Below are 27,999 nucleotides of genomic sequence, written 5' to 3' on the forward strand. Positions count from 1 at the left end.
AAAACATTTTCACGGAACAACCCAGTATTAAAAGATGGATTAATACATATCCACACAGTGACCAATCAGGATCACTCAACACCTCTTGAGAAGCATTCTGGTGTGTCTGCCATAAAAATTTGGGTTATTGTCCCGCTGAAAAATAAAACTATGCCAGGTTTAGGTTTTCAGACGACTGAAGTGGGTTTTCCTCTAACTTTTTACCTGGGCTTTGCTCCTTTCATATTTATTTTTATCCTGACAAACTCCCAAGCCCTTGCTGGTGACAAGCATACCCATAACATGATGCTGCCACTACAATACCTCAAAATAGAAAGAAATATGAAAGCCCAGCTAAAAAGTTAAAGGAAAACCATCCATAGTCCTCTGAAAACCAAATCCTGGTGTAGTTTTATTTGTCAGCGGAACAATTACTCAAATGTCAATGCCAAAGACAGACCACAAGGGGTTTCCAAGATGTGGTGAGTGTTTCTGAACAGTCCAGTCTCAGTCCTGACTTAAATCAAGGTTCTAATATTCATGTCCATCAATGATTCCCAAGCAAATGTACTGAGTTTGAGCGATTTTGACAAAAACAATGGCGACAGTATATTATAGCAAATTCGGGGGGTAGACCCGGGCCGGGACTCAAACCCAGGTTCAGTAACTGTCAAGCCAACACCTTAACCATTATGTCAAAACGTCCAAACCTATATTAGGTCACTACATAACCGCCTCCCTTCAGGAGAGTGTGTCCCCACGCTTCTCTATACAACGTCCTTCACCGATAGCCTACCTGGTGCCGTCCTACTTCTGACACCAATGTAGCAATTTCAGGGAGTAGCCCCAACCGGGACTCGAATCCCAGTCCAGCTACCAGTCCAGCCATCTTAACCGTTATGTCCAAACCTCTTGCCAAGGTTGCTAGGTGTTTGGTTAATGTCGCTACAAAATGCCATAATAGGTTGGTAGAATCTGACTCAAAATGATTCACAGCTATGATGGCTGCTGAAGGTTCTTCCACAAAGTATTAACAAAAACAATGGCTAAAGGAAATTAGACATACGCCATCATTACATATTCATTTTAATGTTTTTATTCATTTGGAACATTCGGAACATTTTCTATAATTTTTCTTTCACTTAAAACATGTGGAGTAGGTAGTGTAGATTGGTGGGGAAAAAATCTAATGTAATCCCTTTTTAGATCACATTTTAAGGCAGCAAAATATGAAAGGGTGTGTATTCTTTCATTAGCGACTGTACATACAGACATTTTTTATTAATCGATTCAATGACACAGACACCATGGGCATTTTCAGTAGTAAATTGTATTATAAACTGTAAAGATTAGTCAGATCTCAGGTGTTCCTGTAAGAATGTCATCAGGCCCCAGAGGAACAGAACACTTACAGAGGAAAACAATGGTATGATACACCTTGATATACATCAGCCAGTTTATTAGGTACAGCACCTAGTTCTCCAAAACGGATCGCTCCAGACAGTGAACAACGTGGCCGTTGCTTGCTATATAAAGCATGCAGATAGGCATTTAGTCACTGTTTGATTGAACGTTAGAATAGGCAAAACGAGAGACCTAAGCAATGATCGTCAGTGCCAGGCACGCCGGATACAGTATCTCAGAAACAGCAGACCTCCTAGGCTTTTCACTTGCGACAGTGTCTAGGGGTTTACCGAGAATGGTTTGACAAACACAAAACATTCAGTCAGCGGCAGTCCTGTGGGAAACAAACAGCTCATTGATGAGAGAGGTTGAAGTAGAATGGCAAGAAACACGCAAGCGGACCACAAACAGACAAATAACAGCGGTGTGCAGAACGGCATCTCGGAACACACAACTCGTTGATCCTTCACGGATAGGCTATTGCAACAGATGACCACACAGGGCTCCAGTGGGCACGCGATCACCAACACTGAACAATTGAGAAGTGTAAAAAATATTGCCTGGTCCGAAGAATCCCAGTTCCTGTTGCGCCATGCTGATGGCAGAGTCAGGATTTGGCATAAACACCATGAGTCCATGGACCCATCCTGCCTGGTGTCAACGGTACAGGCTGGTGGTGGTGGACCGACATCCAATCTGCAGCAACTGCGTGATGCCATTGCGTCAGCATGGACCAACATCCCTGTGGAACGTTTCTGACTTGTAGAATCCATGCCCGAAGAATTCAGGCTGTTCTGGAGACAAATGGGTGTCCGACCCGGTACTAGATGGGTGTACCTAATAAACTGTACATACACCTGGAAATAATACATGTGGATACCCTCACCAAGCCCTTATTGGGTTAGGGGTTAGATAGTGTCATGAGGGAGGAGAATATGGCCCTTAAAAGAGAAAACACGATGTAATACACCTAAATACTCAACAAGCCTTATTGTAATAGACAAATAATAATCTAACCTTAATTAATCATCAAATAGAAATGGGAGTTCCTCCTTCACAACCAGAATAAAATGTACAGTCTTAAATCACAACCAGAATAAAACGTATAGTCTTGACAATCTGTCAAACAAAACTGCCACTTAACACATACAGTAACCTAACCTTAACCCAGTACAGGGGGGAGGGTACTATCCTAACGCAGTACAGGGGGAGGGTACTATCCTAACGCAGTACAGGGGGGAGGGTACTATCCTAACGCAGTACAGGGGGAAGGGTACTATCCTAACGCAGTACAGGGGGGAGGGTACTATCCTAACGCAGTACAGGGGGGAGGGTACTATCCTAACGCAGTACAGGGGGGAGGGTACTATCCTAACGCAGTACAGGGGGGAGGGTACTATCCTAACGCAGTACAGGGGGGAGGGTACTATCCTAACGCAGTACAGGGGGAGGGTACTATCCTAACCCAGTACAGGGGGGAGGGTACTATCCTAACGCAGTACAGGGGGGAGGGTACTATCCTAACCCAGTACAGGGGGGAGGGTACTATCCTAACGCAGTACAGGGGGGAGGGTACTATCCTAACCCAGTACAGGGGGGAGGGTACTATCCTAACGCAGTACAGGGGGGAGGGTACTATCCTAACCCAGTACAGGGGGGAGGGTACTATCCTAACGCAGTACAGGGGGGAGGGTACTATCCTAACCCAGTACAGGGGGGAGGGTACTATCCTAACCCAGTACAGGGGAGGCACCATCCTAACCCAGTACAGGGCGGGCACCATCCTAACCCAGTACAGGGCGGGCACCATCCTAACCCAGTACAGGGGGGAGCTACCATCCTAATCCAGTACAGGGGGGAGGTACCATCCTAACCCAGTACAGGGGGGAGGTACCATCCTAACCCAGTACAGGGGGGAGGTACCATCCTAACCCAGTACAGGGGGAGGGTACTATCCTAACCCAGTACAGGGGGGAGCTACCATCCTAACCCAGTACAGGGGGGAGGTACCATCCTAACCCAGTACAGGGGAGGTACCATCCTAACCCAGTACAGGGGGGAGGGTACTATCCTAACCCAGTACAGGGGGAGGTACTATCCTAACCCAGTACAGGGGGGAGGGTACTATCCTAACCCAGTACAGGGGGGAGGTACTATCCTAACCCAGTACAGGGGGGAGGGTACTATCCTAACCCAGTACAGGGGGGAGGGTACTATCCTAACCCAGTACAGGGGGGAGGGTACTATCCTAACCCAGTACAGGGGAGGCACCATCCTAACCCAGTACAGGGGGGAGGGTACTATCCTAACCCAGTACAGGGGGGAGGGTACTATCCTAACCCAGTACAGGGGGAGGTACCATCCTAACCCAGTACAGGGGAGAGGGTACTATCCTAACCCAGTACAGGGGGAGGTACCATCCTAACCCAGTACAGGGGAGAGGGTACTATCCTAACCCAGTACAGGGGGGAGGGTACTATCCTAACCCAGTACAGGGGAGGTACCATCCTAACCCAGTACAGGGGGGAGGGTACTATCCTAACCCAGTACAGGGGGGAGGGTACCATCCTAACCCAGTACAGGGGGGAGGGTACTATCCTAACCCAGTACAGGGGGGAGGGTACTATCCTAACCCAGTACAGGGGGGAGGGTACTATCCTAACCCAGTACAGGGGAGGGCGCAATCCTGCACAATAAAAAACATTTTGGAAGGAAGATAAAAATAAGACTAAACAAATTTGATTATGAGGTTGAATGTTTTATATGACAATGCATGTTCAAACACTGCAGATGAACCATGCTGGTGCCTTTCCCTACTGGACTAACTGGAACTTCCTGTACCCTGTCATGTGACTATGGAATTTCCTGTATCTGTGGTACACGTGTGTGTGTGTGCGCGTGCCTGCGTGCGCTATTGGACCATGGTAATATCCCAAGGCATTAGTGTTAGCTAGGTTTACATGTAGGTTTAGTTTTAGTGCTAGGTTTAAGCTTAGGTTAAGTGCTAGGTTTTAGGGTTAGGTTTAGGCGTAGGGTTGCTCTGTACAGATGGCTTTAGTGAAATAGCACCGTCTTCTGTGTAAAAATACTGTTCTGAACCTTTTACTCTGCCTTAGAGCATCACAGATAGGTATAAAATCCATACAAACTAGTAGCTAGGGATATTAGAAAACATATACTGGAAACTTTCCTGTCAACATTGCTTAAAATTCATATAAAACATGTATACTAGTGAGGTTCATTCGAGGTCTTCCTGACAGAATAAACTAATTTAGGCCAAAGATTTACACACATAGTAATGTAGCAGACTAACAGGGTAGTGTAGTAGACTAATGGGGTAATGTAGTAGCCTAACAGGGTAATGTAGAAGACTAACAGGGTAGACTAACATGGTAATGTAGTAGCCTAACAGGTTAGACAACCATGGTAATGTAGTAGACTAACAGGTTAGACAACAGGGTAATGTAGTAGACTAACAGGTTAGATAACAGGGTAATGTAGTAGACTAACAGGGTAATGTAGAAGACTAACATGATAGATAACATGGCAATGTAGTAGACTAACAGGTTAGACAACATGGCAATGTAGTAGACTAACAGGTTAGACAACATGGCAATGTAGTAGACTAACAGGTTAGACAACAGGGTAATGTAGTAGACTAACAGGATAATGTAGAAGACTAACAGGGCAGATAACATGGCAATGTAGTAGACTAACAGGATAATGTATTAAACTAACAGGGTAGACTAACAGGGTAGTGTAGTAGACTAACAGGGTAGACTAACAGGGTAATGTAGTAGACTAACAGGGTAGACTAACAGGGTAGTGTAGTAGACTAACGGGGTAATGTAGTAGACTAACATGGTAATGTAGTAGACTAACAGGGTAATGTAGAAGACCAACAGGATAGATAACACGGTAATGTAGTAGACTAACAGACAATAGGGTAATGTAGAAGACTAACATGATAATGTAGAAGACTAACAGGGCATATACCATGGCAATGTAGTAGACTAACAGGGTAATGTAGTAGACTAACAGGGTAATGTAATAGACTAACATGGTATACTAACAGGGTAGTGTAGTAGACTAACAGGGTAATGTAGTAGACTAACAGGATAATGTAGGAGACTAACAGGGCAGATAACATGGCAATGTAGTAGACTAGCAGGATAATGTATTAAACTAACAGGGTAGAATAACAGGGTAGTGTAGTAGACAAATAGGGTAGACTAACAGGGTAATGTAGTAGACTAACAGGATAATGTAGAAGACCAACAGGGTAGATAACATGGTAATGTAGTAGACTAACAGACAATAGGGTAATGTAGAAGACTAACAGGGTAGGGTAGGATACTAACAGGGTAATGTAGGAGACTAACATAGCAATGTAGTAGACAAACAGGGTAAGGCAGGAGACTAACGTTGTAGACTAACATGTTAGACTTACATGGCAATGTAGTACACTAACAGGGTAGACAGCATGGTAATGTAGCGGACGAGCAGAGTAGTGTAGTGGACTAACATGGTAATATAGTAGAATAACAGGGTAGACTAACATAGTAAGGTAGTAGAATAACAGGGAAGATAGGTAGATTAACATAGTAACGTAGTAGACTAACAGGGTAATGTAATAGACTGACAGGGTAGACTAACATGGAAATGTAGTAGACTAACAGGGTAATGTATTATACTGACAAGGTAGACTAACAGGGTAATGTAATAGACGAGCATGGTAATGTAGTAGACTAACACGGTAATGTAGTAGACTGACACGGTAATGTAGTAGACTAACACAGTAATGTGGTAGACTAACAAGGTAATGTAGTAGACTAACAAGGCAATGTAGTAGACTAACAGTGTAATGTAGTAGACTAACAGGGTAATGTAGTAGACTAACAGTGTAATGTAGTACACTGACACGGTAATGTAGTAGACTAACAGGGTAGTGTAGTAGACTAACAGTGTAATGTAGTAGACTAACACGGTAATGTAGTAGACTAACAGTGTAATGTAGTAGACTAACAGTGTAATGTAGTAGACTAACAGGGTAATGTAGTAGACTGACATGGTAATGTAGTAGACCGACACGGTAATGTAGTAGACTAACATGGTCATGTAGTAGACTAACAGGGTAATGTAGTAGTCTAACAGGGTAATGTAGTAGACTAACATGGTAATGTAGTAGACTAACAGGTTAACGATGAAGTCTCATCCACCACTTCTCATCCTTCCCTAAACAGAATAAAGTTGTTATGAAACACAAAATTGTATTTAAATATATCTATTCCTAATAAACATTTATCATCAATTTCATTATTGGAAAATATGTCGACATTGTAGATATTTCGATGGAGGAGGTATTTTCTTGTATATTCATAAAAAGTTCATACTAAATGCTCAACTCCATGTGATGCTGTCTTTGGAAAATAGATGTCTGAAAGCATACTGCCACTGGTGTTGCCAGGTTACAGCCACTGGTGTTGCCAGGTTACAGCCACTGGTGTTGCCAGGTTACAGCCACTGGTGCTGCCAGAATACCTCCAGAGGGTTAGGGTTCAGGTGTGACAGCCCTTCAGTGATATCAGGGGTTAGAGGTTCAGTTGTCCAGCAGTTGTCGGAGTGCTCTCTCAATGTTCATGCGGTGCCCGACTCGTGTCACACCTAGTTCAGCGAAGTCATCCTTGGTGAGGGCAGGGAGGTGGGAACCCTCAATCTCATGCTCCTGGAAGCGGGCACGATGCTCTGCCAAACCAACACTCTCCAGCCAGTCTCCCACATCATACTTACTCCACAGAGCTAGAGGGCGTTGGCGCCACGGCCGCAGGGCGAGCAAGGGGGAGCCCAGTACGGGGGAGGGGCAGGGGGAGGCGTGGGGGGAGGGGGAGGGCGAGCGGGAACGGGTTCGAGCGCTGGCACTCCGCATTACGAAGCGGACCTCTTTGGGCTCCGAAGGCAAGCTGAGGCTAGACGACTTGAGGATGGTGTGGTGGTGATGGGAGGAGCTAAGGCCAAAGCCCCGCCCAGGACTGACCTCTGACCTGTCTGGTGAGGGGACAGGGGCAGGTGAGGGGGAGGGGCTGGGACTGCGGCGAGGTGTGATTGGGTAGCGGCTCCCCGGGCGGACTGTGTAGGTGGTGCCACCAAAACCTCTCTGGGAGATGGTGTGGACATCCCCAAGACTACTAAACAACCTGAGAGAGAGGGAGAGGGACAGGGAGATGGAGGGGGAGAGGGACAGGGACAGGGAGATGGAGAGGGACAGGGAGATGGAGGGGGAGAGGGACAGGGAGATGGAGATGGAGGGGGAGAGGGACAGGGAGATGGAGGGGGAGAGGGACAGGGAGATGGAGGGGGGAGAGGGACAGGGAGATGGACGGGGGAGAGGGACAGGGAGATGTAGGGGGAGAGGGACAGGGAGATGGAGAGGGACAGGGAGATGGAGAGGGACAGGGAGATGGAGGGGGAGAGGGACAGGGAGATGGAGGGGGAGAGGGACAGGGAGATGGAGAGGGACAGGGAGATGGAGGGGGAGAGGGACAGGGAGATGGAGGGGGAGAGGGACAGGGAGATGGAGGGGGAGATGGAGGGGTAGAGGGACAGGGAGATGGAGAGGGACAGGGAGATGGAGGGAAAGAAGGACAGGGAGATGGAGGGAGAGAAGGACAGGGAGATGGAGGGAGAGAAGGACAGGGAAATGGAGGGAAAGAAAGACAGGGAGATGGAGGGGGAGAGGGACAGGGAGATGGAGGGGGAGAGGGACAGGGAGATGGAGGGAGAGAAGGACAGGTAGATGGAGGCAAAGAAGGACAGGGAGATGGACGGGGGAGAGGGACAGGGAGATGGACGGGGGAGAGGGACAGGGAGATGTAGGGAAAGAAGGACAGGGAGATGTAGGGAAAGAAGGACAGGGAGATGGAGGGAAAGAAGGACAGGGAGATGGAGGGAAAGAAGGACAGGGAGATGGAGGGGGAGAGGGACAGGGACAGGGAGATGGAGGGGGAGAGGGAGATGGAGGGAAAGAAGGACAGGGAGATGGAGGGGGAGAAGGAGGGGGAGAGGGACAGGGAGATGGAGGGAAAGAAGGACAGGGAGATGGAGGGGGAGAAGGAGGGGGAGAGGGACAGGGAGATGGAGGGACAGGGAGATGGAGGGACAGGGAGATGGAGGGGGAGAGGGACAGGGAGATGGAGGGAAAGAAGGACAGGGAGATGGAGGGGGAGAGGGACAGGGAGATGGAGGGAAAGAAGGACAGGGAGATGGAGGGAAAGAAGGACAGGGAGATGGAGGGAAAGAAGGATAGGGAGATGGAGGGAAAGAAGGATAGGGAGATGGAGGGGGAGAGGGACAGGGAGATGGAGGGGGAGAGGGAGAGGGACAGGGAGATGGAGGGAAAGAAGGACAGGGAGATGGAGGGGGAGAGGGACAGGGAGATGGAGGGGGAGAGGGAGATGGAGGGAAAGAAGGACAGGGAGATGGAGGGGGAGAGGGACAGGGAGATGGAGAGAAAGAAGGACAGGGAGATGGAGGCGGAGAAGGAGGGGGAGAGGGACAGGGAGATGGAGGGACAGGGAGATGGAGGGGGAGAGGGACAGGAAGATGGAGGGAAAGAAGGACAGGGAGATGGAGGGGGAGAGGGACAGGGAGATGGAGGGAAAGAAGGACAGGGAGGTGGAGGGAGAGAAGGACAGGGAGATGGAGGCAAAGAAGGACAGGGAAATGGAGGGAAAGAAGGACAGGGAGATGGAGGGGGATTCAACACAGGAGAAAGTCACTTCAACACAGGAGAAAGTCACTTCAACACAGGAGAAAGTCACTTCAACACAGGAGAAAGTCACTTCAACACAGGAGAAAGTCACTTCACTTCAAGAATGACTTACAGTTAGTGCATTCATCTTAACATCTACATACCAAGCATATATTAAGTTCCCTACAGGTTATAGTAAAGAGGAGAAGCCCCCAGTCCTACCTACCTACAAAAACACTATTGTAAATACTACAGTATACCACATTCTGCAAAAATGACAGTATACCACAGTCCACAAACACACTACTGTAAATACTACAGTTTACCACAGTCCACAAAAACACCACGGTAAATACTACAGTATACCACAGTCCACAAATACACTACTGTAAATACTACAGTTTACCACAGTCCACAAAAACACCACGGTAAATACTACAGTATACCACAGTCCACAAAAACAGTCCACAAAAACACCACGGTAAATACTACAGTATACCACAGTCCACAGCGGGGGCGGCAGGGTAGCCTAGTGGTTAGAGCGTTGGACTAGTAACCTGAGGTTGTGAGTTCAAACCCCCGAGCTGACAAGGTACAAATCTGTCGTTCTGCCCCTGAACAGGCAGTTAACCCATTGTTCCCAGGCCGTCATTGAAAATAAGAATGTGTTCTTAACTGACTTGCCTGGTTAAATAAAGGTAAAATTAAAAAATATATATATATACACTACTGTAAATACTACAGTATAAACTGGGTGTTTTGAGCCCTGAATTCTGATTGGCTGAAACCCATGCTATATCAGACCGTAACCACTGGTATGACAAACCATTTAGTTTTACTGCTCTAATTACATTGGTAACAAGTTTATAATAGCAATAAAGCACCTCGGGGGCTTGTGATATATATACCGGCACTCCGCATTGTGTCGTGCCTAAGAACAGTCCTAAGCCGTGGTGTATTGGTCATATACCACATCTCCTCGGGCCATATCACTTAAGTATACCACAGTCCTCAAAAACACTACTGTAAATACTACAGTATACCATAGTCTGCAAAAACACTACGAAAATATTCGAGTACTACAATCTGCAAAAACACTACATAAATTATGGTAACACTTTACTTGACACCCAGCAGCATAACACGTTATGACACGGTAATAACCATGTCATAATATGTCATACCAGCTGACATAACTTATCAACCTGTTACAATATGTCATAACAGCTGACATAACTTATCAACCTGTTACAATATGTCATAACAGCTGACATAACTTATCAACCTGTTATAATATGTCATAACAGCTGACATAACTTATCAAAACCTGTTATAATATGTCATAACAGCTGACATAACTTATCAACCTGTTATAATATGTCATAACAGCTGACATAACTTATCAACCTGTTATAATATGTCATACCAGCTGACATAACTTATCAACCTGTTATAATATGTCATACCAGCTGACATAACTTATCAACCTGTTACAATATGTCATAACAGCTGACATAACTTATCAACCTGTTATAATATGTCATAACAGCTGACATAACTTATCAACCTGTTATAATATGTCATAACAGCTGACATAACTTATCAACCTGTTACAATATGTCATAACAGCTGACATAACTTATCAACCTGTTATAATATGTCATAACAGCTGACATAACTTATCAACCTGTTATAATATGTCATAACAGCTGACATAACTTATCAACCTGTTACAATATGTCATAACAGCTGACATAACTTATCAACCTGTTATAATATGTCATAACAGCTGACATAACTTATCAACCTGTTATAATATGGTCATGACACGGTAATAACCATGTCATTATGTCATAACAGCTGACATAACTTATCAACCTGTTATAATATGGTCATGACACTGTCATGGCATATTTAAACCTGTTGTGACATATATTGAGTTATTTTACGGCTGGTTATGACACCTACATAAGAGTGTCAAAACCCACCACACAATACAAAACATTTCATTACGCATTGATGTCAGACATGCAGGGAACCACAATGCTCTGTTGCTGAATGACTGGGGTAAATGTTGCTAATGACTGGGGTAAATGTTGCTGATGACTGGGGTAAATGTTGCTGAATGACTGGGGTAAATGTTGCTGATGACTGGGGTAAATGTTGCTGGGTAAATGTTGCTGATGACTGGGGTAAATGCTGCTGATGACTGGGGTAAATGTTGCAGATGACTGGGGTAAATGTTTCTGATGACTGGGGTAAATGTTGCAGATGACTGGGGTAAATGTTTCTGATGACTGGGGTAAATGCTGCTGATGACTGGGGTAAATGTTGCTGATGACTGGGGTAAATGTTGCTGATGACTGGGGTAAATGTTGCAGGATTACTGGGGTAAATGCTGGGGCAGATTTCAGGAGCAGGACAAGACACCCTCTTATTTAGTTATTTTTTAATACTTTTTGTGTAGTACTTCTTACACCTTTTTCTCCCCAATTTTCAGTCTTGTAACATCGCTGCAATGCCCATATGGACTCGAGAGGGGTGAAGGTTAAGAGCCATGCCGAAACACGACCCTGCCAAGCCGCACTGCTTCTTGACACACTGCTCGCCTAAACCGGAAGCCAGCCACACCAATGTCGTGGAGGAAACATCGTACAACTGGAAACCATGTCAGCGTGCATGCGCCCGGCCAACCACAGGAGTCGCTAGAGTGCGTTGGGACAAGGACGTCCGGCTGGCCAAACCCTCCCCTAATCCGGACGATGTTGGGCCAATTGTCAGTCACCTCATGGGTCTCCCGGTTGTGAACTGGCTGCGACACAGCCCGGGATCGAACCCGGATGCAGTGCGTTAGACCGCTGAGCCACTCGGGAGGCCACACACCCTCTTTTTGACTGATGACTGATATAAGGGCCTGTATGTGATAGGCCTATCTGGCTTATATGATGGTCATAGTGATTTTTGACGGTGTCATTACGTGTATTTTCTACAAGTCATTCAAAATATAATGGAAAAAAACATGAGTAAAGAATTAAGTACAACAACTGATTTAAGAAACAAACTTTCAAAGAAAGGAGACGTCTTGGCAGGGAAAAAACTCATTTGAATAAATGTGGGTTTTGACACTCTCCTGTAGGTGTCATAAAATAACGCAATGTATGTCACAAAAGGTGTAAATATATGGGTCATGACAGTGATATGACATTATTATGACATGTTATGTCAGCTGTTATAATATATTATGACATGGTTATGACTGTGTCATAACATATGACACAGGGTGTCAGGTAAAGTGTTACCTAAATTACTATAGTAAATACTACAGTTTTCTTTAACTACAGTATTTATACTATAGTTAACTGTGAAAACTACAATATACTACAGTAAATATGACAGTATTTATACCAAAGTATACTAAAGTATTTTTTCATGTACGAGAACTGAGCACATAAATGTTTATTGATGTATATGAAATATTTAAAAAAAAACATTGCAAATGGCATTGCAAAATGTCAGTAAAAACGCAGCTAAATCATTGGGGCCGGCGGATATCACAACAACAAACATCACAAAACCTTGGAGGAACTGACTAGAGCACTAGTCTAGAGAGACAGTTATCATTAGGGCACTAGTTAGAGATAGATTATCATTAGGGCACTAGTCTAGAGAGACAGTTATCATTAGGGCACTAGTCTAGAGAGACAGTTATCATTAGGGCACTAGTTAGAGATAGATTATCATTAGGGCACTAGTCTAGAGAGACAGTTATCATTAGATCACTAGTCTAGAAAGGTTATCATTAGGGCACTAGTCTAGAGAGAGGTTATCATTAGGGCACTAGTCTAGAGAGACAGCTATCATTAGGGCACTAGTTAGAGATAGATTATCATTAGGGCACTAGTCTAGAGAGACAGTTATCATTAGATCACTAGTCTAGAAAGGTTATCATTAGGGCACTAGTCTAGAGAGAGGTTATCATTAGGGCACTAGTCTAGAGAGACAGCTATCATTAGAGCACTAGTCTAGAGAGACAGTTATCATTAGGGCACTAGTCTAGAGAGACAGTTATCATTAGGGCACTAGTCTAGAGAGACAGTTATCATTAGGGCACTAGTCTAGAGAGACAGCTATCATTAGGGCACTAGTTAGAGATAGATTATCATTGGGGCACTAGTCTAGAGAGACAGTTATCATTAGGGCACTAGTTAGAGATAGATTATCATTAGGGCACTAGTCTAGAGAGGTTATCATTAGGGCACTAGTCTAGAGAGAGGTTATCATTAGAGCACTAGTCTAGAGAGGTTTTCATTAGGGCACTAGTCTAGAGAGACAGTTATCATTAGAGCACTAGTCTAGAGAGACAGTTATCATTAGGGCACTAGTCTAGAGAGACAGTTATCATTAGATCACTAGTCTAGAAAGGTTATCATTAGGGCACTAGTCTAGAGAGGTTTTCATTAGGGCACTAGTCTAGAGAGACAGTTATCATTAGAGCACTAGTCTAGAGAGACAGTTATCATTAGAGCACTAGTCTAGAGAGACAGTTATCATTAGGGCACTAGTCTAGAGAGGCAGTTATCATTAGATCACTAGTCTAGAAAGGTTATCATTAGGGCACTAGTCTAGAGAGAGGTTATCATTAGGGCACTAGTCTAGAGAGACAGCTATCATTAGGGCACTAGTCTAGAGAGACAGCTATCATTAGGGCACTAGTTAGAGATAGATTATCATTAGGGCACTAGTCTAGAGAGACAGTTATCATTAGGGCACTAGTTAGAGATAGATTATCATTAGGGCACTAGTCTAGAGAGACAGTTATCATTAGGGCACTAGTTAGAGATATATTATCATTAGGGCACTAGTCTAGAGAGACAGTTATCATTAGATCACTAGTCTAGAAAGGTTATCAATAGGGCACTAGTCTAGAGAGACAGTTATCATTAGATCACTAGTCTAGAAAGGTTATCATTAGGGCACTAGTCTAGAGAGAGGTTATCATTAGGGCACTAGTCTAGAGAGACAGCTATCATTAGGGAACTAGTTAGAGATAGATTATCATTAGGGCACTAGTCTAGAGAGACAGTTATCATTAGGGCACTAGTCTAGAGAGACAGTTATCATTAGATCACTAGTCTAGAGAGGTTATCATTAGGGCACTAGTCTAGAGAGAGGTTATCATTAGAGCACTAGTCTAGAGAGGTTTTCATTAGGGCACTAGTCTAGAGAGACAGTTATCATTAGGGCACTAGTTAGAGATAGATTATCATTAGGGTACTAGTCTAGAGAGAGGTTATCATTAGGGCACTAGTCTAGAGAGACAGTTATCATTAGGGCACTAGTTAGAGATAGATTATCATTAGGGCACTAGTCTAGAGAGACAGTTATCATTAGATCACTAGTCTAGAAAGGTTATCATTAGGGCACTAGTCTAGAGAGAGGTTATCATTAGGGCACTAGTCTAGAGAGACAGCTATCATTAGAGCACTAGTCTAGAGAGACAGTTATCATTAGGGCACTAGTCTAGAGAGACAGTTATCATTAGGGCACTAGTTAGAGATAGATTATCATTAGGGCACTAGTCTAGAGAGACAGTTATCATTAGGGCACTAGTCTAGAGAGACAGCTATCATTAGGGCACTAGTTAGAGATAGATTATCATTGGGGCACTAGTCTAGAGAGACAGTTATCATTAGATCACTAGTCTAGAAAGGTTATCATTAGGGCACTAGTCTAGAGAGGTTTTCATTAGGGCACTAGTCTAGAGAGACAGTTATCATTAGAGCACTAGTCTAGAGAGACAGTTATCATTAGAGCACTAGTCTAGAGAGACAGTTATCATTAGGGCACTAGTCTAGAGAGACAGTTATCATTAGATCACTAGTCTAGAAAGGTTATCATTAGGGCACTAGTCTAGAGAGAGGTTATCATTAGGGCACTAGTCTAGAGAGACAGCTATCATTAGGGCACTAGTTAGAGATAGATTATCATTAGGGCACTAGTCTAGAGAGACAGTTATCATTAGGGCACTAGTTAGAGATAGATTATCATTAGGGCACTAGTCTAGAGAGACAGTTATCATTAGGGCACTAGTTAAAGAGACAGATATCATTAGGGCACTAGTTAAAGAGACAGATATCATTAGGGCACTAGTTAAAGAGACAGATATCATTAGGGCACTAGTTAAAGAGACAGTTATCATTAGGGCACTAGTTAAAGAGACAGTTATCATTAGGGCACTAGTTAAAGAGACAGTTGTCATTAGGGCACTAGTTAAAGAGACAGATATCATTAGGGCACTAGTTAAAGAGACAGATATCATTAGGGCACTAGTTAAAGAGACAGATATCATTAGGGCACTAGTTAAAGAGACAGTTATCATTAGGGCACTAGTTAAAGAGACAGTTATCATTAGGGCACTAGTTAAAGAGACAGTTATCATTAGGGCACTAGTTAAAGAGACAGTTATCATTAGGGCACTAGTTAAAGAGACGGTTATCATTAGGGCACTAGTTAAAGAGACAGTTATCATTAGGGCACTAGATAAAGAGACAGTTATCATTAGGGCACTAGTTAAAGAGACAGTTATCATTAGGGCACTAGATAAAGAGACAGTTATCATTAGGGCACTAGTTAAAGAGACAGTTATCATTAGGGCACTAGTTAAAGAGACGGTTATCATTAGGGCACTAGTTAAAGAGACAGTTATCATTAGGGCACCAGTAAAAGAGACAGTTGTCTTTAGGGCACTAGTTAAAGAGACAGTTATCATTAGGGCACCAGTCTAGAGAGACAGTTATCATTAGGGCACTAGATAAAGAGACAGTTATCATTAGGGCACTAGTTAAAGAGACAGTTATCATTAGGGCACCAGTAAAAGAGACAGTTGTCTTTAGAACACTTCTTTAGAGAGGAAAGAGTTTTCATTAGGCTACTGGTGTAGCGAATAGAGAGTTAGTTCATGTTAGTTTATTATGTAGATAGCAAGAGGCGGTGTTTACCCAGCAATCTAAAACCTACGCTTTACTCTCTCCATTGTCTTGGCGACATCTGCAAGAACACAGAGAAATACATGCTAACTCTGTTGTTACCTAGAACACATAAATACATGCTAACTCGATTGTTACCTAGAACACAGAAATACATGCTAACTCAATTGTTACCTAGAACACAGAAATACATGCTAACTCTGTTGTTACCTAGAACACAGAGAAATACATGCTAACTCTGTTGTTATCTAGAACACAGAAATACATGCTAACTCTGTTGTTACCTAGAACACAGAAATACATGCTAACTCTATTGTTACCTAGAACACAGAAATACATGCTAGCTCTGTTGTTACCTAGAACACAGAAATACATGCTCACTGTCCTGTTACCTAGAACACAGAGAAATACATGCTCACTGTGCTGTTACCGAGAACACAGAGAAACCACATGCTAGCTGTGAAATGACCTATGACACAGAGAAACCACATGCTCACTGTGCTGTTACCTAGAACACAGAGAAATACACGCTCACTGTGCTGTTACCTCGTGGAATATATTAATGCAGTGAGGTTACCTTGCTCCGCCCACAGGGGACCTGTGTCCAGGGTCCAGCAGTCCTGCAGGCTCCTCTCCGAGTGAGTGGGAGTCTTTACTGAGTAACTGGAGACGTGAGGCCAGCTCCAGCCCACCACCCCCCACGGCAGTTGGCCTGCCCTCCTCAGGGCTACTCTGCCTGGGTCGAGACTCGGACACCTCCCCCCAAAGTTTAGATCTCCTCTGTAACACACAACAATCAACAAACCAATATCAACAACAACTGGAAAGAAAGAGCAAAGTCATGCGACTGAAATCCATGAACACCAAAAAGTAGTAGCAATGCACCACATTAAAGGAGTATATTACTGGATAATACAGTAGGAAATGGGGTTAGGGCATATCAATGACCCAAGCCCAGTTCATTTAATCCCTACCATTGTGTCGCTGAGTTGTCGTAATGCTGCAGCAAATGTACATTATACCCTTATATGTCCCTCTTACTGCCCTGAATGTCTCTGCTGATCCTACAGCTATTGTATGCAGTAATCATGTATGATTTGTTCAGGGTTCAGAACGACAGATATGTATGTTGTGCTTGGGGATTTGAACTTGCAACCTTTTAGTTACTAGTCCAACGCTGCCGCCCCAATTATAGTCTGCTGCTGGAAAAACGTATGTGCTATAAATAGATAGATAAATAGTTACCTGTAAAACAGAACACAGAGGGTGTTCTTTAATGGAAGCCTCTCCAACATTATCCAGGTAGAATCAGGAATTCCCCAGGGCAGCTGTCTAGGCCCTTACTTTTTTCTATTTAATTTTTTAACCTTTATTTAACTAGGCAAGTCAGTTGAGAACAAATTCTTATTTATAATGATGGCCTACACCAGCCAAATGCGGACAATGCTGGGCCAATTGTGCGCCGCCCTACGGGACTCCCAATCACGGCCGGTTGTGATACAGCCTGGATTCGAACCAGGGTGTCTGAAATGACGCCTTTTGCACTGAGCTGCAGTGCCTTAGACCGCTATGCCAATCTTACTAATGACATGCCACTCACTGGCTTACAGTACTGCAACACTTAAAGAGCTACAGGGTGTTTCAGAAAAGTTGGCAAGAAATAAGTTAGCTCTAAATATTTCAAAAACTAAAAGTATTGTATTTGAGATAAATTATTCACTAAACCCTTAACCACAACTAAATCTTGTTTTCTTGCACCTGGACTACTGTTCAGTCATGCGTTCAGGTGTTCGAGATCCGAGAAACCTCGGAAATTACTATTGGCTCAGAACAGGGCAGCACGGCTGGCTCTTAAATGAACACAGAGAGCTAACATCCTAGCATGTCAATCTCTCCTGGCTCAAAGTAGGGGACAGATTGACTTCATCAATATTTGTTTTGTAAGAAGTATTGACATTCTGAATGCACTGAGCTGTCTGTTTAAACTACTAGCGCACAGCTCGGACACCCATTCATACCCTACAAGACATGCCACCAGAGGTCTCTTCACAGTCCCTAAGTCCAGAACAGACTATGGGAGGGGCATAGTCCTACATAGAGCCATGACTACATGGAACTATATTCCACATCAGGTATCTGATGCCAGCAGAGGTCTCTTCACAGTCCCTAAGTCCAGAACAGACTATGGGAGGGTCATAGTCCTAAATAGAGCCATGACTACATGGACCTATATTCCATGTCAGGTATCTGATGCCAGCAGAGGTCTCTTCACAGTCCCTAAGTCCAGAACAGACTATGGGAGGGGCATAGTCCTACATAGAGACATGACAAATTGGACCTATATTCCATGTCAGGTATCTGATGCCACCAGAGGTCTCTTCACAGTCCCTAAGTCCAGAACAGACTATGGGAGGGGCATAGTCCTACATAGAGACATGGACCTATATTCCATGTCAGGAATCTGATGCCACCAGAGGTCTCTTCACAGTGCCTAAGTCCAGAACAGTGGCCGGAACAATCACTCTGGACCACCAGAGTATGCAGCCATCCTGCACACTCAGCTCAGTTTTGCACTTTGCGTAAGGTCTCAGTCCCTCATCCTCTATGACGGGAGGCCAACCCTGCATAAGGAATCTTTTCACTTGGGCCAGGATAGGATCCCGGTCTGTCCACTGTTTGATCTATTTGGCATTCACATGTGAGTTTAACAATCTTTCCATTAGGAAAATTGTCTCGAGAGGCACCACAGTTGTGGCAGGCATCTCTGGTAGCGGGAGACGGCTGAGTGTGTCTGCGTTTGCATTGTCCTTCCCTTCTCTGTACACTATAATGTACAGGTAAGCTGACTGTGTGAGGGCCCAGTGCTGTATCCTTGCTGAAGCCATTGGAGAAATGCATCTTGATTCACTGAACAGGCTCATCAGTGGTTGCTGGTCAGTGCATATGGTGAAATGACGACAGTAGAGGTACTGATGAAAGCGTTTCACAGCCAAAACTATGGCCAGACCTTCCTTGTCTAACTGTGAATAACTCTTCTCAGAACTCGTCAGCGTGTGTGATGCGAATCCAATGGGTTTCTCCTCCATCTGATGACAGAGTACTGCCCCGACGCCATAGGGCGAGGCGTCACATGACAGAATGATCTCTTTGTCTTGATCAAAATGAACAAGCAGTTTGGTGATTGTAGTAGTGCTTTCACTTCTTTGAAAGCTTTCTCTTGAGCATTTCCATTTACAGTCGTTTTGGAGCAGCTGAGGAACTTAAAACTTTCCACTACTGTCCCGTCGATGTGGATCGGGGGGTGATCCCTCTGCTGTATCCTGAAGTCCACGATCATCTCCTTTGTTTTGTTGACGTTGAGTGTGAGGTTATTTTCCTGACACCACACTCCGAGGACCCTCACCTCCTCCCTGTCAGCAGGGTGGATATGTTGTTTCCTACCCTCACCACCTGGGGGCGACCCGTCAGAAAGTCCAGGACCCAGTTGTACAGGGCAGAGTCGAGACCCAGGGTCTCGAGCTTAATGACACGTTTGGAGGGTTCTATGGTATTAAATGCTGAGCTGTAATCAATGGGTATTCCCATACAGTGTGGTTGCGATTGCATTGTCTGTGGACCTATTGGGGCGGTAAGCAAATTGGAGTGGGTCTCGGGTGTCATGTAGGGTGGAGGTGATATGATCCTTGACTAGTCTCTCAAAGCACTTCATGATGACGGAAGTGAGTGATACGGGGGCGATAGTCGTATAGCTCAGTTACCTTAGCTTTCTTGGGAACAGGAACAATGGTGGCCCTCTTGAAGCATGTGGGAACAGCAGACTGGGATAGGGATTGATTGAATATGTCCGTAAACACATGCTCTGAGGACGCGGCAAGGGATGCCATCTGGGCCGCAAGCCTTGCGAGGGTTGACACGTTTAAACGTTTTACTCACATTGGCTGCAGTGAAGGAGAGCCCGCACGTTTTGGTAGCGGGCCGTGTCAGTGGCACTGTATTGTCCTCAAAGCGAGCAAAGAAGGTGTTTAGTTTGCCTGGGAGCAGGACATTGTGGTTCGCGATGGGGCTGGTTTTCTTTTTGTAGTCCGTGATTGACTGTAGACCCTGCCACATACGTCTCGTGTCTGAGCCATTGAACTGCGGCTCTATTTTGTCTCTATACTGATGCTTAGCTTGTTTGATTGCCTTGCGGAGGGAATAGCTACAGTGTTTGTATTCGGTCATGTTTCCGGTTGCCTTGCGATGCACTTGTTAATAAACTCGCTCACCGAATCACCGTATACATCAATGTTAATGTCCGATGCTATCCGTAACATATCCCGGTCCACGTGATCGAAGCAATCTTGAAGTGTGGAATCTAGGTGGCGTGCTGCTGACTCTGGCTTCATTGCTGTGAACTTGTCCTGCCCAGTCTGTCCACCCTCTGGCTTGCTCCTAGGACGCCTGCATGTTTTAGCTAAATGTCTCTTTTTGTTGCAATTGTGGCAGACAGACTCATTGAACTTACAGTTGTTTAAAACATTCCACTGCTTTTCCCCTTTTTCCTGCTGCCTCTTTTGTCACCTGCACAACTTACACGGTTGGCCTTTTGAATATTTTTGACATTACTGGTGGCCATCTCCATCCCTTGAGATTGAAAGTCGGTGTGGCTTCACCCAGCAAACGGCGCCGTATGCTGTCCTCATTAATGCCACAGGCTAATCTATCACGGAGCATGTCCTCTAACATAGCCCCAAACTCAGTGTTCACAGAGCTCACGTAATTCAGCAACAGATTGACCTGTTTTCTGAAAATGGCAGTTGAATTTGAATCACTGAAGGCATTGGATTGTGGTGAGTCTGAACAAGAGCAACTCCCGGTGTCCGTGGTGTAGCCAAATTCCTCATTAGCTTGTAGGTTTTAGTCCCACACACACACAAGAGAATAAAGCGCTGTTTAGCCTCATCTGTAATTCCATTTGCCAAGAAAAAGTGTCCCAACCATTCCACAAATTCCATCCAGTCCTCATTCTCTTCCACAACCTCAGTGATAGTCCCAAACATTGCCATTATTAAGCCAACTTGTCCTTGATCCTCGTTAGCAATTTCCACATGCTGCTGATTGTCACCGTCAGCGTTTCTCTCCAGCGGTGCCTGCTCTCCGTCGCTCATTTATAAGGATCGGCCCCTTTTAAAAACTGTTTGGCCGAAAATGACATACCAAAATCTAAATGCCTGTAGCTCAGGCCCCGAAGCAAGGATATGAATTTTCTTGGTACCATTTGAAAGGAAACACTTTGAAGATTGTGGAAATGTGAAAGGAATGTAGGAGAATATAACACAAAAGATAATACAAAGAAAAAACCAACCCTTTTTTATATGTTTTTTGTACCGAGAAAGGCCATAATGTATTATTACAGCCCAGATGCAATTTAGATATTGGCCACTAGATAGCAGCATGTGTATGTGCAACGTTCACCTGATCCAATGAACCATTGCATTTCTGTTCAAAGTTTTGTATCAAGACTGCCCAAATGTGCCTAATTTGTTTATTAATAACTTTTCATGCTCCAAACTGTGCACTCTCCTCAAACAATAGCATGGTATTCTTTCTCTGTAATAGCTACTGTACATTGGACACCCTAGATTAACAAGAATTTAAGCTTTCTGCCAATATCAGATATGTCTATGTCCTGGGAAATGTTCTTGTTACTTACAACCTCATGCTAATCACATTAGCCTACGTTAGCTCAACTGACTACCTCCACTGTTTCTTAGCTAGCTAGCACATCGCCCTGTACATGCTGATCAAGTGTTATCCTTCACCAAAAAGATGTAGTAACTTGACAAGGAATGCCCACACGCAATTCAATATTACTTTCCTTGACTTTGAACCTAATAAGTACAAAATACTTAAACATGGTGAAGCCCTCAATGACGCTGTACATATTAAAACAGGCTTTCTGGCACAAGAGCCCTGAATCCATCTATATGGTTTAGTAGGGTTACTGTCATAGTGTGGACACTATATCAATAATGACATTCAATATGTTATTGTACTTAGTATAGTATGTTAGTAGTATGTTAGTATAGTATGTTATTGTACTGCAGTATAGTATGATTACTATTCATGTGTTCATGGTTATTATTGGCCTTGACCTTTCCCCTTTGATGATGTCATCACCCAGAGTTGTACCTGTTCAATGTGACTCTACCACAGGATGAGTGGGCTGTATCGGTTTCCTGTGTTTGTACCGTTTCTACATGGCTGTACACCTTTAATTTATTAGGTTCAAAGTAAAGGAAAGTAATATTGAATTGCGTGTGGGCATTCCTTGTCAAGTTACTACAGTTACCTGGAAGAGGTATCGATGTGGGTTTGGGTCAGGGTTACCTGGAAGAGGTATCGATGTGGGTTTGGGTAACCTGGAAGAGGTATCGATGTGGGTTTGGGTCAGGGTTACCTGGAAGAGGTATCGATGTGGGTTTGGGTCAGGGTTACCTGGAAGAGGTATCGATGTGGGAATGGGTCAGGGTTACCTGGAAGTGGTATCGATGTGGGTTTGGGTCAGGGTTACCTGGAAGAGGTATCGATGTGGGTTTGGGTCAGGGTTACCTGGACGTGGTATCGATGTGGGTTTGGGTCAGGGTTACCTGGAAGAGGTATCGATGTGGGTTTGGGTCAGGGTTACCTGGAAGAGGTATCGATGTGGGTCAGGGTTACCTGGAAGAGGTATCGATGTGTGTCAGGGTTACCTGGAAGAGGTATCGATGTGGGTCAGGGTTACCTGGAAGAGGTATCAATGTGGGTCAGGGTTACCTGGAAGAGGTATCGATGTGGGTCAGGGTTACCTGGAAGAGAGGTGTCAGGGTCTGGTCGTCGCCATGGTGGAACAGGGCTACTCATTTCTCATACCTGAAGATTCTCTTTTCTCCGTCTCTCACCTGTCCATCTCCTCATTTAAATTCCATGTTGTCACTGTCTCCTGTCCACTCAAGCTTAACATTATTGTCATCTATCATCCACCAGGTGCCCTTGGAAAGTTCCTCAATGAGCCTGGAACATTGATAAGCTCATTTCCTGACGATGGCTCACTGCTCTTCGTTTTGGAAACATCAACCTCTCTCTGACTGCCTTCGATGAATTTCTATCCAACTCTTTCTTTCCCCTCCTTGCCTCTTTTGACCTCACCGTTTCCCAGTCCCCTCCCACTTTCCCAGTCACCTCCCACTTTCACAGTCCCCTCCCACTCCCACAAGGCAGGCAATACACTTGACCTCATCTTTACTAGAGGCTGTTCTCCTACTAATCTCACTGCAACACCCCTCCAGGTCTCTGTTCGCCTACTAATCTCACTGCAACACCCCTCCAGGTCTCTGTTCGCCTACTAATCTCACTGCAACACCCCTCCAGGTCTCTGTTCGCCTACTAATCTCACTGCAACACCCCTCCAGGTCTCTGTTCGCCTACTAATCTCACTGCAACACCCCTCCAGGTCTCTGTTCGCCTACTAATCTCACTGCAACACCCCTCCAGGTCTCTGTTCGCCTACTAATCTCACTGCAACACCCCTCCAGGTCTCTGTTCGCCTACTAATCTCACTGCAACACCCCTCCAGGTCTCTGTTCGCCTACTAATCTCACTGCAACACCCCTCCAGGTCTCTGTCCGCCTACTAATCTCACTGCAACACCCCTCCAGGTCTCTGTTCGCCTACTAATCTCACTGCAACACCCCTCCAGGTCTCTGTTCGCCTACTAATCTCACTGCAACACCCCTCCAGGTCTCTGTTCGCCTACTAATCTCACTGCAACACCCCTCCAGGTCTCTGTTCGCCTACTAATCTCACTGCAACACCCCTCCAGGTCTCTGTTCGCCTACTAATCTCACTGCAACACCCCTCCAGGTAACTGTTCTCCTAATAATCTCACTGCAACGCCCCTCCAGGTCTCTGATCGCCTACTAATCTCACTGCAACACCCCTCCAGGTCTCTGTTCTCCTAATAATCTCACTGCAACGCCCCTCCAGGTCTCTGATCGCCTACTAATCTCACTGCAACGCCCCTCCAGGTCTCTGATCGCCTACTAATCTCACTGCAACACCCCTCCAGGTCTCTGTTCGCCTACTAATCTCACTGCAACACCCCTCCAGGTCTCTGTTCGCCTACTAATCTCACTGCAACACCCCTCCAGGTCTGCCTTTAACCCTGGGAAACTATTTTCCATATCCTCCCTCCTTAATCCTCTACCTCCTCCCTCTATGCGGACAACTTTGTCAACCACTTTGAAAAGAAGGTTGACGACATCACTTCCTCATTCACTCAGCCTATAGAGTTCTCTGGTCCCACTCACACAGAACTACTCTACACCTTGACCCCTTTCTCTCCTCTTTCTCTAGATGAAATACTGCGATTAGTGAGGTCTGGCCACCTGACAACCTGCCTGTTCAACCCCATCCCCTCCTCCCTTCTCCAGACCATCTCTGGAGACCTTCTCCCATTCCTCACTTCCCTCTTCCATGACCACCTTCCCCCCTCTGACTTCAAAAGGGCCCTAGTCGCTGTGGAGAGGATCTGTGTTTGCACAATGTACTCTCACTACTGGTGTCCCCCAGGGCTCGGTTCTAGGCCCTCTCCTCTTCTCTCTATAAAGCAAGTCACTCAGCTCTGTCATATCCTCTCATTGGTCTGTCCTATCACTGCTATGAGGATGACACTTAACTATTTTTCTCCTTCCCCCTTCTGACACCCAGGTGGCAACACGCATCTCTGCGTGCCTGGCAGATATCTCAGCTTGGATGTCGGCCCTCCATCTCAAGCTCAACAAAACAGAGCTGCCTTCCCGCTCAAAGACCTCGCCATCATGGGTGACAACTCTACAGTGTCACCCTCCCAGAGTGCAAAGAACTTTGGCGTGACCCTGGACAACACACTGTCGTTATCTGCAAAGATCAAAGCAGTGACTCACTCCTGCAGATTCATGCTTTACAACATCCGTAGAGTATGACCCTACCTCACACAGGAAGCTGTGCAGTTCCTAATCCAGGCACTTGTCATCTCTCGTCTGGACTACTGCAACTCTCTCTCTCGTCTGGGCTCCCTGCTTGTGCCATCAAACCCCAGCAACTTATCCAGAACGCTGCAGCCCACCTGGTTTTCAACCTTCCCAAGTTCTCTGCACCCTCCACTGGCTTCCAGTCAAAGCTCGCATCCACTACAAGACCATGGTGCTTGCCTACAGAGCAGCAAGAGGAACTGACCCTCCCTACGTTCAGGCTACGTGAAAATCCTACACCCCAACTCGAACATTCCTTTCTGCCACCTCAGGTCTCTTGGCCATCCGACCCTTACAGGAGGGCATCTCCCGCTCAGCCCAGTCCAAGCTCTTCTCTGTCCTGGCACCCCAATGGTGGAAGCAGCTTCCCCCTGAAGCTAGGACAGCAGAGTCCCTGCCCATCTCCCGAAAGCCCCTGAAATCCTACCTCTTCAAAGAGTATTTTATATAATCCCACTCACCTCGAATCCCCCCCCCCCCTTATACTTGCACTTGACTCCTTCTCGCTAACTTTGCTGATAGCCAATGTATTGAGTAAACATGTTCTTTCTATGCCTGTGGTATGTGGTTGTCCCACCTAGATATCTTCAGATGAATGCACTAACTGTAAGTCACTCTGGACTGTCTACTAAATAACTCAAATGTAAAATGAAATGTCGGGGTCAGTTACCTGGAAGAGGTAGGGTGGGTTAGGGTCAGGGTTACCTGGAAGAGGTAGGGTGGGTTAGGGTCGGGGTTACCTGGAAGAGGTAGGGTGGGTTAGAGTCAGGGTTACCTGGAAGAGGTAGGTTGGGTTAGGGTCAGGGTTACCTAAAGAGGTAGGGTGGGTTAGGGTTACCTGAAGAGGTAGGGTGGGTCAGGGTCAGGGTTACCTGGAAGAGGTAGGGTGGTGGGCGTCCAGGTCCACAGCCAGATGGAAGCAGATCGCTGTCTGAAGACTGTTTCAGTAGAGGATCCCTGAGAGCAGAGCGACCACGGCCCAGGGGAGAACGCAGCCTGGGCTTCAGGCTCTGGGAGTCTGAGGTGGTGGAGGGCAGGGTTTTCGGGGTGGCAGTGAAAGGCTGTGGGGGTTCTGGGGAGGGCAGGGTGGGGGGCAGGCTGGGGGCCGGGGTGCTGCTGGGGGATAAGATGTTCTCTATGTGAGGGTCTCCCTCCTCCACCCCTGAGTCTGGAGCTGACTCCCCTCCTCCCCTTCCCTCACCTGCCTGGGGTCTCCGTGGTGACAGGCTGAGGGAGGAGGGGGGCTGGGTGGGGGAGGGGGGCGTGGCAAACACCAGGGGAGGAGACACCAGACCAATCTTACGAAGCTCCTCCCTCGTCTCCTCATCACTGGATGACAGCAGTGCAGGGGGCAGGGTCACCGTGTAAGGCCCGCCCTCCAGACTCTTCCTCCTCTCTGATTGGCCCTGGGTTACCGTATAAGGCCCGCCCTCCTCCTCTGAGCTGCCAACGGTCAGACTTCTCCTCCTCTGTAATTGTCCATGCAGCGCCTCAATCAGCTCTTCCCCCAGACCCCGTCCTGCCGGCTGGCTTTCATTGGTTATATTGATGGTCACCTGACTGATGGGAGGGAGGGGCATAGCCTGCCAACGCTCGGGGGAGGGCACAGCAGGAGATGTGACTCCGCCCTCTGTCTCTGGCCGCTCTACGACTGGCCGCTCCAGCTGTCCTTCAAGGAAAATGGGTGGGTTGATACGTTTATGATGGAGCTCAGGGCTGGTCAGGGGAGGAGGGGTTCGTTTGGGCCTGGGCTCGGGGCTGGGTGAGTGTGCGTGTTTCGGCCTGGGCTCGGGGCTAGGTGAGTGTGCGTGTTTGGTTCTGGGTTCAGGGCTGGGTGTGCGTGCAGTGAGAGCTCGTTCGCGGGCAGCGAGGGCCAGGGCGAGGGGGGAGGAGGGGTCCAGAGGCTTGCCTGTCAGTGGGTGGAGAAAGGTGGAGTGGGGGGAGGAGGAGGGGGAGAGGACGGGGATGGGGGGGGGCAGCTCCCCCAGGTCATCTACAGAGTGGGACTGGGTCAGTAGGATGGGAGGGGGCTCTGAACCCCCTCCCTCCACAGACAGGAAGAAGGAGGACCTACGGCCCTGAGGGGGCGTGACCCGTATCTGAGCACGCTCAGTGAGCACCTGCTGCTGGTATAGCTCTGCCCTGCTGGGCCCCTCCTCCACCTGCAGCTGTTTGAGGAGCGGAGACTTGCGGCGCTGAGGCTTGCTGGGGGGGGCAGGCAGCTGACCCACGTTGGCATACGGGTTCTCTACTGGTCGGCCACGCCTCCTGTTGCTGCTGCGCTCCCCTGGAGGGTTAGGGCTGGGGGCAGGGCTGGTTCTGGAGAGGATGCTGGGACTGGGGACAGGGCTGGTTCTGGAGAGGGGGCTGGGGGCAGGGCTGGTTCTGGAGAGGGGGCTGGGGGAGGCAGCAGGGCTGGTTCTGGAGAGGGGGCTGGGAGAAGCAGCAGGGCTGGGTCGGGACAGGCCCAGCCCTACTGTAGCCCCAGAAGGTCGGCCTAGGGGGGCAAACTCTGCAGGTAGATAGCCTGGTACAGGTGAGTCCTGCAGGATGATCATGGAGCGAGCTTTCCTCTGCCGCTCTGCATGGCTCCGAGACGTTGGCGAATCACAGACCTCGTGCAGCCTAGGTTCCGCCCCCGGCTTGAAGCTGGAGTGTGATTGATCGGCTGCTCGCTGCGGGGGAGGTGGAGGGCAGAAGGCCGGTGGCGGGCCAGAGTCCAGGAAGTAGTGAGAGGGGGGAGGAGGGGGGGCAGTCTGGGGAGGAGGAGGTATGAAGCCATCAGTCATCGAAGAGCTCCTTGGAAACCGATGCTCTCCAATCAGTGCAGAGATCCTGTCATCCTCTGGTGCAC

General features: G+C 46.6%; 1 protein-coding gene across 4 annotated transcripts in view; it reads right to left on the reverse strand.

Annotated features, from left to right (window-relative positions):
* Nucleotides 1-1,052: 1,052 nt before the first annotated feature.
* The window catches only part of LOC109886819 (SH3 and multiple ankyrin repeat domains protein 3), an 83,660-nt gene continuing 56,713 nt past the window's right edge, over nt 1,053-27,999 (reverse strand). For 2 of the 4 annotated variants that reach the window (XM_031815370.1, XM_031815369.1), the window contains 4 exons: nt 26,018-27,999; nt 16,694-16,896; nt 16,148-16,177; nt 6,329-7,577 (listed from right to left, as the gene is read on the reverse strand). In XM_031815370.1, the coding sequence (XP_031671230.1) occupies nt 6,983-7,577; nt 16,148-16,177; nt 16,694-16,896; nt 26,018-27,999 (2,810 nt within the window). In that variant the 3' untranslated portion in view covers nt 6,329-6,982. Of the gene's footprint in view, nt 7,578-16,128; nt 16,178-16,693; nt 16,897-26,017 lie in introns of all 4 variants that reach the window. The other 2 variants (XM_031815372.1, XM_031815371.1) reach the window with 2 other exon arrangements.

The sequence above is a fragment of the Oncorhynchus kisutch genome, unplaced genomic scaffold (genome assembly GCF_002021735.2).
Source record: "Oncorhynchus kisutch isolate 150728-3 unplaced genomic scaffold, Okis_V2 Okis09a-Okis19a_hom, whole genome shotgun sequence".
Lineage (NCBI taxonomy): Eukaryota > Metazoa > Chordata > Actinopteri > Salmoniformes > Salmonidae > Oncorhynchus > Oncorhynchus kisutch.